This window comes from Garra rufa, chromosome 12, assembly GCF_049309525.1.
Source record: "Garra rufa chromosome 12, GarRuf1.0, whole genome shotgun sequence".
NCBI classification, from domain to species: Eukaryota; Metazoa; Chordata; class Actinopteri; order Cypriniformes; family Cyprinidae; genus Garra; species Garra rufa.
In genome coordinates this window covers 32,524,770-32,535,966 of record NC_133372.1, presented here as the reverse complement: position 1 = coordinate 32,535,966, position 11,197 = coordinate 32,524,770, and the positions used below count along the sequence as shown (strand labels likewise).

Sequence of the window (11,197 nt, the reverse complement as noted above, 5' to 3'; positions counted from 1 at the left end):
AAGTACAAGTAGAAACGCTTCATGGTATCTTAGCATGTTCAGATTTTAACATAAAAGTTCTGTACGATTTGTAGTATTCTAAGAATTTCCCCTTTGCTCACAGATCGAAGTGAAGCTGTTAATGTATAACGCTATAATTGTCCTCTCGACGTTCAACCCCTATAACTCTCTATACATATCTAGAAAACTGTTTTTTGACCAATAAGCTGGCCTTGAGCCACTCCCTGCACTCAATATAAGAGTTTGAGGGAACGTCTGTCATCCCACCATTTTTGAGTTTCCAACCCCTCAACTCTGTCCTCTCTCACTCTGACAGCTGTCCAGAGATGCTGAACTCCAAGAAGAAGTCCTTCAGCAGTCACTCTGTGAGTGTGATCAGCAACAGACGGACCCCCCTTTCTCAATCAGTGATGGTTTCGAGAGAAGGTTGGGGCTCCAGTCCATTCCTAGGCCCTCCAATTACAGCTGTAAAAGTCAATAAAACTCTGCTGGCACCTCTCAACTTGGAGATTGACCCGAACATCCACACCATCAGGACTCAGGAAAAAGAGGAGATCAAGACACTCAACAACCGTTTTGCTTCATTCATTGATAAGGTAAGTTATCCCCTTCTTCATCTTGTCTTTTTAACCTTTTGTGTGGATCTTTTTTGTTTTCGCATCTAATTAAATGTATTGTGTTTGGACCTCTGAGTGTGGTTTGTATGTTTGTGTGAGGAAGTGAGGCGATTGTGATAACAGTAGGCCCAGTTCTATCAGTCATATTTTATCAGGACCCCCAATTGACTGACTAACTTGAAGGGACAATGTCCACTTTCTGTCATAAACACACCTTTGTCGCTTTTTGGGCAATATCAGTTTACTATCTGGTGCAACGGCCACTCCCTTACACATGCTTTTATAAAAACACACCTATCTGAGCACACACACATACAGCTTTGAACTCTCATGAACTGTTTAATAAAGCACAGAGAGACTTTTGCTTTTCTTGCACTCGAATGTACTCCGATGATCCTTTTTTTAATTTCTTTTTCTTTTCTTTTCTTTTTTTTTTTTTTTACAGTGTGCAGAATTATTTAAGTGAACTGCAAAAAGTAATTTTTAATAAAACATTTTTAATAAAAAAGTTATTTTTATTATTGGTATATAAAAATATACCCACGTAGACCTTAGTCAGAACAATATTTATTTTTTGACAGGAATTAAAACAAGGATAATGGATAAAAATGCAGTGTGTGTGAACACCTTAAGAAGACAAAAACTCTATAAACCAATTTCCATTGATGTATGGCTTGTTAGGATAAGACGATATTTGGCCGAGATACAACTATTTGAAAATCTAAGGATGCAAAAAATCTAAATATTGAGAAAATCGCCTTAAAATTGTCCAAATTAAGTTCTTAGTAATGCATATTATTAATAAAAAAATTAGTTTTTTTTTAAATATATATTTAAGGTAGAGAATGTACTAAATATATTCATGGAACATGATCTTTACTTAATATCCTAATGATTTTTGGCATAAAAGGAAAATCAATAAATCTGACCCATACAATGTATTTTTGACTATTGCTACAAAAAAAAAAACTGTGCTACTTAAGACTCGTTTTGTGGTCCAGTATTACATATAAGCTAATTAAACAATATAATTTGTTAATTACAGTGACAATGAATGAAGAACTCATGTGTATAGAGTCTATTAATTTATTAACTACACTCTTTCTTTGTCTTTTCTCAGGTGCGCTACCTGGAACAGCAAAACAAGATGCTGGAGACTAAGTGGTCTCTCTTGCAGGAACAGACTAGCCGTCAAACCAGCATTGATATTATGTTTGAGACCTACATTGCTAACCTGCGCAGACAGCTGGACAGGCTAGGTAATGAGAAAGTGCGTCTAGAGTCTGGCCTGCGGGACATGAGCAGCCTGGTAGAAGACTTCAAGAGCAAGTAAGATTGTTGGGGATGTCTGCACAGTGTCTTAAATCTTGCATGTTTGTACACTAAAGTGTTCCAGAACATTCCTCACACACACTTCTGCATTCCTTCTCAGGTATGAAGATGAAATCAACAAAAAGAATGACTCAGACAATGAATTTGTGGTCCTTAAAAAGGTCAGCACACAGATCAAGTATTTTTAAATATCTAAAACAATTATTATAATTATATTATTAGAAATCAGTTTTGTATTGTGTGTATTTTAGGACGCTGATGGTGCATATCTGAATAAAGTGGAGCTGGAATGTAAATTGGACGGCCTAACGGATGAGATCAACTTCCTTTGGCAGATTTACGAGGCGGTACCATTCACTCCCTTCACATTTCACATAAATCTTTTAGTTTAGTCATGTAATACACTTTACAGATATAAATTATTGAGTTAACTGATAGTAAAGGATAACTCTTAAGAGCTTATCACTCTTACAGTGTGTAAGCAAAGTAAACCTTAAAAAAACAGCATGAACAAGATTCAGAATGGCTGTTTTCAGTCTTTTTGTTCCATGTGTACAGGAACTGCACGAGCTCCAGGCTCACATAAAGGACACATCAGTTGTTGTAGAGATGGACAACAGCAGAAATCTGGACATGGACGCCATTGTGGCTGAAGTTCGTGCTCAGTATGAGGAGATTGCTAACCGCAACCGTGCTGAAGCAGAGAGCTGGTACCAACAGAAGGTGATTTAACTTTCTTGCATTGAAAGTTACGCTTGCATCATTAATTTTTAAACATGCTTATTTTATTGCATCGTAATATTTGGGCTTTTCTAAAGATGCTCAAATAAATTGTAAATTTGGGTTTTGTGTATAGTTCTGCATGTAAATGTTCATGTGTGCTGTAAAATTTTAGTATGAAGAAATGCAGTTGACGGTAACCAAACATGGAGATGACTTGAAAAGCAGTAAGGCTGAAATCGCAGAATACACTCGAAGAATTGCCCGTATACACTCTGAGATGGAACTCGTTAAGGGACAGGTAAGAACATTACAGGCAACATTATTGAACTGAACTGAATCAACACTAAACTGACTTAAACTGAATAATGACGCTGTTCCCATCTTTAGAGATGCTTATAGTTGAATTAAACTCATTATTACTTAAAATGAATAAACTTTACACAGTTATTGAACTGAAAGTTGTTTTTTTTGTTTTGTTTTTTATTTACTCACATTCACGTTGTTCCAAACCTAAGTTTCTCTCTTTTGTTGAACACAAAAGATATTTTGAAGAATGGTAAAATGGTATTGGTCCCCATTAACTTCCATAGTAGGAAAATAAATACTACGGAAGTCAAGGTGACCATCAACTTTTTGATTACCAGCATTCTTCTTTTGTGTTCAACAAAAGAAAGAAATTTATACAAGTTTGGAATGACATGAGTAAATGATGACAAAAAATTAGTCAACTGTCAAAAACAAAAAAAGAATGTGTCAAAATGTCAGTAAACAATACACAGCATACTTAGGGGTTGATTATTTTTGGTGACATTTGACAAGAACAAAGCAAGCATTCTTTCAGCAAATCTAGGTAAAGTGTATTATATGTAAACTGGTCTCAGATGATCAGATGATCTCAATTAATCCTAGTTGATCTCTAGTTATATGTCAGGGTGTGGGAAGGATGTAATCTTTTGGCTTCTCTTATTTTAGCATTCAAATCACGAGGTGCAGATCAAAGAGGCAGAAGAACGAGGTGAAATAGCTGTGAAAGATGCAAAACTGCGTCTGCAGGAGCTGGAAGCAGCTCTTCTGAGAGCTAAACAGGATATGGCCCGTCAGGTGCGTGAGTACCAGTCATTGATGAACATCAAACTGGCTCTGGACATTGAGATCGCCACCTATAGGAAACTCCTGGAAGGAGAAGAGAGCAGGTTGGTGCAGCCTCAGACTTTAGTGATTATTTAAATGCATAGTTCACCCAAAAATGAAAATTCCGTAATTAACCTGTGAGACCTTTGTTTATCTTCATAACACACATAAAGATATTTTTTATGAAATCCGAGATCTCTCTGACCCTGCATAGACAGCAACACAACTACCACGTTCAAGGCCCAGAAAGGTAGTAAAGACATTGTTAAAATAGTCCATGTGACATCAGTAGTCAGACATCAACCTTAATTTTATGAAGCAGCGAGAATATTTTTTGTGCACAAAGAAACAAAAATAACAACAACAACAATTTTAATGATGTCCTTACTACCTTTCTTGGCCTTGAACATGCTGGTTGTGTTGCTGTCTGGATCAAGAAGTGCTCAGATTTCATCAAAAATATCTTAATTTGTGTTTCGAAGATGAACAGGTCTTACAGGTTTGGAACAACATGAGGGTGTATGATTAAAGACAGAATTTTTATTTTTGAGGGAACTATCCCTTTAACAATTGACACCTTTATAACAACGGTAACACTTTACAATAAGGGTACATGAATATTCATGTACTAATGCCTAAATTAATACTTAATTCATCACCTACTAATGATTATTCAAGGAATTAACTAATTATGAACTAACAAAGGGCTATCCTTAACTACAACTGGAGTCATACGGATTCATGGATGAATAACGGCAGCCTTAACTACATGTTAGTACATGTTTGATAGTTAATGCATTAATTAACATTTATGGGTAAACTAAATTTTTAGGAAAGAATGAGAAATACTCTGACTTTGAAATTAATTTAAGTAATTTAAAACTATCATAATTTAGGCATTTGACATCTTCAGCTTTGTCTTAAACATTATTGGGTGTCAAAGGATTAGTTGATCCTCTTCATCAAGTGTAGAAAATACTAAATACACTAATGCCTGATCTTGTCTGTTTTATGTTCTTCTCTTTCCCTTTAAACTCACCTATTGATTTATACACAGAATAATAAAATATAAAAACACAAAACCCACAAAGAACATTTGTAGAACAATTCCTAAAGAAATGCTCAAACTAGAAAGAGTTCACTCTCCATCCAGACAGAGCCGTGAAGATCCTGCACCTCCGCTCTCTGACTTCTTGTAAATCCACACGGCATCTTGGCACAGCATAACCAGGCTGAATACTCACTGTGTTAGTACATGTGTATTTGATAGGAAGTATATCATAAATCATGAGCTGAGTTTAGTGAGTAGTTAACAGTGAATGCATTATGATTGGGCCCTCTCAAGTAAAGTCATGTCAAAATCAACCTTAACAAGCCATTAGTTAATGTTAGTGCATGGGTAGTTAACAGTGAATTCATTATGATTGGGCCCTCTCAATTAAAGTCATGTCAAAATCAACCTTAACAAGCCATTAGTTAATGTTAGTGCATGGGTAGTTAAGAGTGAATTCATTATGATTGGTCCCTCTCAAGTAAAGTCATGTCAAAATCAACATAAACAAGCCATTAGTTAATGTTAGTGCATGGGTAGTAAATAATAGTTAGTAATGAAGTGACACATTAACAAATCATCAAATTACATACCAAATTCAAATTTTATTTGTCACATACACATACACAGTATTATATAAAGTGAAATGCTTATACGACTGCTAATAACCCATACATTTTATAAGGAAGTTCCAGTATAGAATGAGAAATAAGATAATTAAACAAATTAGAATATAATAGGATTAACTTTAGTTGTAAAAAGAAATTTGCATCATGTACAAATATACAATAAAAAATAACCATAAAATATTAGAAATAGGAATAGAATATAATAAATATTTCAAAAAAATGGAATGTGCAATTATGGGCAAGACAATGTGCAGATGTATAAATATTAAACATTAAACATGCTGTAAGAGTGTCCTCCTTGTTCATTTACACCACCAGTACAACTAACAATTTACATAATTTCACATAAATGGACTCGAAAGAAAGTCCAAGTTACCTCCAAAGACACACAGACGGTCAAATAGTTCAGAAGCTCAAAACCATGCTGTTATTTAATGTGCCTAACTTTCCACACACAAAAATGCAGATGTAGATGCAAACATAACTTTGATTTGTTTTACAAAAGCAGACGACATTAAATTAAAATGGCATTACCGAAACAAACCTTACACCGAGCGAGTAGGCGTTTCTCAATGTCAAGGAAGGATCCTCGGAAGCCAGAATTTCGAGGATGCTACGTCATCGACATCCGTCGAAGGACTGTTCCAATGTCGAGGATCCTCGGAGTTTCAACCAAGGACTGCGTCCTTCGTTCGAAAAATATCCCATACACAGGAAAGGATGCATAAGTGTAGCCTTCGCGCTCTTCGCGCTCTAAAATCACCCACAATCCTATGCGCGCAGCTTTGCTATCTTGTTCAAAAATACAAATGTCGGACGTTAGCAGAGTCATGAAGGGAATGAAGGGATCATTTTGCTCAATAGGGTAAAAATAGTGTAGTTGGGGAAATTAAAAACTAAACTTGTTTGTGAGATAGGACAAGTCTTTAACAAATAGTTGTTAAATTATAAATATTTTTCAATATCAAATATTATTACAATGGCTTGGTTGAATTCCGGTCTGTTATTTCTTGATAACATGGCACACGGTTGCCATGAAAAACAGAGCGTTGCTATGGACGCAGTTCTGTTCACTCAGGCAATATAATCGTTTTTAAATCAATAAACTCCTTTTTAATCATATTGATTTTTTGACTGTCAAGTGTGTTTAAACAGTGCAGGGTCAATTTGACGTAATGGATGTAATTATTTTTAAATAAATGATAAGAGCGGACCTTTCACTGAGGTAATGACGCAATAACGTGCACTTGCTAGCCTGTTCCATTTATGTGTTCTCCGAATGCTTAAGAGGAGCTTCGCCTAGCCTCTGAAGGAAGTGACTTGGAAGGACCAGTCCTGCCAAGGACATATCCTTGACATTGAGAAACACCTAGTGTCTAGAGTGCGCCACTAATGAGTGTCCCTACAGAAACAACCTTACATACTGTAGTTCCGTTTATTTGAAATGGTTAAATTAATGATAATTGAAAGTATTAGCTAATGGTCTATTTTTTAAATTTGGTTTAACATATCTGTCTAATTAATGGCACTAATACTTTCAACGAACAATAATTTAATAATTTCAAATAAAGGGGACTACAGTATGTAAGGTTTGTTTCAAGTGGGACACTAATTAGTGGCGTACTCTAGGCACTCGCTCAGCACTTAAGGTTTGTTGTTTCGGTAATGTCGATTTTTTTTATCTGCTTTTGTAAACCGGATTAAAGTCATGTTTGCATCTGCGTTTTTGTATTATTTATTTATACACGGTAATTGAACGTTTTTGAGTTTCTGGAAGCTAAATATTTTACATTCTGTGTGTCTTTAGAAGTAACATTATGTTTGGATGCTTTCTTTTGAGTCCATATATGTGAAATTATGTCAATGAAAAATAAAGTAACTAAAAATCACTGTTTGTTGTACTGGTGGTATAAATGAACAGGGACACTCTTACAGCATGTTTAATGTTATGTAATTTGATGATTTGTTAATGTGTCATTGTGTCACTTCATCATTAATAACTTATTATTAACTACCCATGCACTAACATTAACTAATGGCTAGTTAAGGTTGATTTTGACATGACTTTACTTGAGAGGGCCCAATCATAATGAATTCACTCTTAACTACCCATGCACTAACATTAACTAATGGCTTGTTAAGGTTGATTTTGACATGACTTTACTTGAGAGGGCCCAATCATAATGCATTCACTGTTAACTACTCACTAAACTCAGCTCATGATTTATGATATACTTCCTATCAAATACACATGTACTAACACAGTGAGTATCAGCCTGGTTATGCTGTGCCAAGATGCCGTGTGGATTTACAAGGAATGAGAGAGAGCGGAGGTGCAGGATCTTCACGGCTCTGTCTGGATGGAGAGTGAACTCTTTCTAGTTTGAGCATTTCTTTAGGAATTGTTCTACAAATGTTCTTTGTGGGTTTTGTGTTTTTATATTTTACTATTCTGTGTATAAATCAATAGGTGAGTTTAAAGGGAAAGAGAAGAACATAAAACAGACAAGATCAGGCATTAGTGTATTTAGTATTTTCTACACTTGATGAAGAGGATCAACTAATCCTTTGACACCCAATAATGTTTAAGACAAAGCTGAAGATGTCAAATGCTCAAATTATGATAGTATTAAATAACTTAAATTAATTTCAAAGTCAGAGTATTTCTCATTCTTTCCTAAAGATTTCGTTTACCCATAAATGTTAATTAATGCATTAACTATCAAACATGTACTAACATGTAGTTAAGGCTGCCGTTATTCATCCATGAATCCGTATGACTCCAGTTGTAGTTAAGGATAGCCCTTTGTTAGGTCATATTTAGTTAATTCCTTGAATAATCATTAGTAGGTGATGAATTAAGTATTAATTTAGGCATTAGTACATGATTATTCATGTACCCTTATTGTAAAGTGTTACCACAACGACTAACACTTTAAGACACTAGTATCACAACAGATTCCTATGGACATTTTGTACTTTCTCTGTGTTCATTCACAGACTCTATGGTTCATTCCAGTCTCTCTCCATCTATAAACCACACCGTGAGTTTCTTCATTTACAAAAAGTGTCTCTTTTTATATACATATATGCTTTTTGAAGTAATTCACACCAGCTATGCATACAGTGGAGCTTTTGTGACAGTGTTCTAATATAATTTTTCTTAGCTCTGAAGTACGGCCTTGAAAGCAGCCACCTTACGAGTGTCTCATCCCAGAGTTCTGGGAAAGATGTTCAGAAAACAGGCCTGGTTAAGCAGGAAGTTGTGACTGCAAAGGGTGACAGCACCAGCAGCTTCACCAGCAGCACTGCCACCGTCACCACAAGCACAAAGACCACCATCATCAAAACCAGTGAGACAGGGAAGAAAGTCGTAGCTACAGAGGGAAGTGTGCAAGTGATAGATAAGTCTGCAGACAAACAAGTGAAGGATGTTTCTAAATGATGGAAAAACAGATGGATTGCATTGTGCACAGAGCCCAAGATCAGATTTTTATAGGTTGGCCTCCACCCCCTCCCCTGGGGTCCATGAGCATGTATAGTTTAGTATCTGTTGCTGAGGTGTGGCAGATGAAACTGAATTACAATGCATTGCATTAAATGTGTAGCATATTTCTATGGCCCTGCAACAAACTCATTCTCTTCTACAGTATTTTTTTCCCTTTAACTAAAAATTACTAAATGTCTGTCACTCTGAGCACAGTCAGAAAGTATGAGAAACATCTTTTGTGCACTATTGAGGCCTATATTCAAATAAAGTGAATACAGCAACACATCAGTTTTCGACATTGAATTTTTAAGACTTCATGCTCTATGTAAGACATGTCATGAATATTTCCATGTTTAAGTGCTATAATTGAGTCCCTGGTGCATCTACCAACCCAGAAAACGAGAAAAAGGACAACCCAGTCACTTTGATTTGGTAAGCCTTTCTCTGCAAGCATGTAAAAAAAAGAGGCGTTCAGATTTTGCTCCCCTTGTGATGTAAAAAGGGGTTCTTATTATAATATTACCACCCCTTAATATATGCATGTTTCCACCACAGCACTGCCATTTTGTTTTTTGCAAGCCACAACGGTGTACCATTTCTAAATGCTATGACCTTCACAGACATGATCTTCTGTATTTGACGTTTTAAGTGCAATAAGACATGAAAGACATTAACTTTTTAGTTTAGTTTAGTACTCACATGCCGTGTGACAGCCACTTTTTGCACTCATGCTTCCGATGTGTGCGTTATCAGAAGTGTAAACTAATATGGTTTTAAAACGCTTGATTTCAGCACGATAGACATGATGATTAAAACCAAACAGATGTTTTTTTTGTCAGAGTATCTGAGGTAGGAGCTGTAAAGGCACAGCCCTATTCTGGAAAAGGGGGCGGGGAGCAGCAGCTAATTTGCATTTAAAGAAACATGTACAAAAACAGCGCTTCTGCTTCCACTCCAAATAGGCATTTTCAAAATGATGTAATAAATGATCTGTGGGGTATTTTGAAACTTCACTGGCACATTCTGGGGATACCTCCGACTTATATTACATTTTGTAAGAAGGGGGATAATAGGTGCATAATATATGTGTAACTTCGTACATGACTTTCAAGGCTAAAAAGGCTTCCGGTAACATTTGCTTTCAGTTACTTTACATTATAATGTTCATTATAATCAGGGGTGCACATAAGTGGTCCGCAGGTCCACATGCACGACCAAAATAAGAAAATGCGCTGTGTAAATAAGTTCAGAGCGTGCCTTTGCGTGCTGACATGGTTGCAGCTGTTAATGTACAATTACCATTTTAGACTGACAAACTGTAATACTGCATAAGATTTCTATTCAAACTGAAAGCATTGTTATAGGCTATTCACTGCCGTTTTCAAAGCACAATGCAAAAACGTGACATTTCATTCACTGAACGTGCTAATCAGGAGCGTGTATACTGAAGGCCGTCTGCATCTGTGCACCGTTTGCATTACATACTTGTCGCCACCCCGCCAAAATGAAAGATTGTTAATTTAGGTGTGAAAATTATGAAAATTCACATAAAAAGTAAATATTATTGTTTTATTTTTAAGTTATAAATAAAAAATAATTGTATTTTTATTTAATACTCCCTTTAAAAACAAACAAACATAATACTACTACCACACTTCATTATTTTGTTTATTATTTTATTTAAACAAAAAATAAATAAACAATTATATTATCAGCACTATTAATAATTAATTTATAGAGTTATATTTTATGGGTCACACTCTGAGGACCAAACCAAATCTCCAGGTACTCTTATGAGAACCAGGCTAAAACTGTATGTGCACCCCTGATTATAATGCTTTAAATTGCAAACTAATATTTTGCTATTATTTTGCTTTCACTTACTATAATCATATACACACTGGTTTCTAGCACAAATAGTTTTACCATTTATGGTGGCACTTCATTATTCTAGTTATTTACCTAGTGGCTAATGAATGAAGGCTTGCACCTTCACAGCAAATAGCTTATTTCCAGGTTGCAAAACGGGTCTGCTTGACAGTCAGTGAAAATGCAGAATAGCATCGCTCCCATCGCTCCAGCTGACTTGTTTATAGAAAAAAAAGATTGATGCACAGAACAAAGCACCTTTCTTTGAGCTTTACATTTCTGTGTTTCTGCATTTTACTTCGAAGTTGCCTGTTTGAATGTGATCCTTGATTGCACTTCAAATTCTGAGCCAACA

The 11,197-nt window shown here is 35.6% G+C and overlaps 1 protein-coding gene across 1 annotated transcript; it reads left to right on the top strand.

Annotated features, from left to right (window-relative positions):
• Positions 1 to 293: 293 nt before the first annotated feature.
• Positions 294 to 9,246, top strand: LOC141346373 (keratin, type II cytoskeletal 8). The gene is made up of 9 exons (XM_073851228.1): positions 294 to 596; positions 1,738 to 1,946; positions 2,050 to 2,110; positions 2,201 to 2,296; positions 2,508 to 2,672; positions 2,845 to 2,970; positions 3,645 to 3,865; positions 8,484 to 8,527; positions 8,651 to 9,246. The coding sequence occupies exons 1-9, from the start codon at positions 327 to 329 to the stop codon at positions 8,926 to 8,928; spliced, it is 1,470 nt and encodes a 489-aa protein (XP_073707329.1). The 5' UTR covers positions 294 to 326; the 3' UTR covers positions 8,929 to 9,246.
• The last annotated feature ends 1,951 nt before the right edge of the window (positions 9,247 to 11,197 follow it).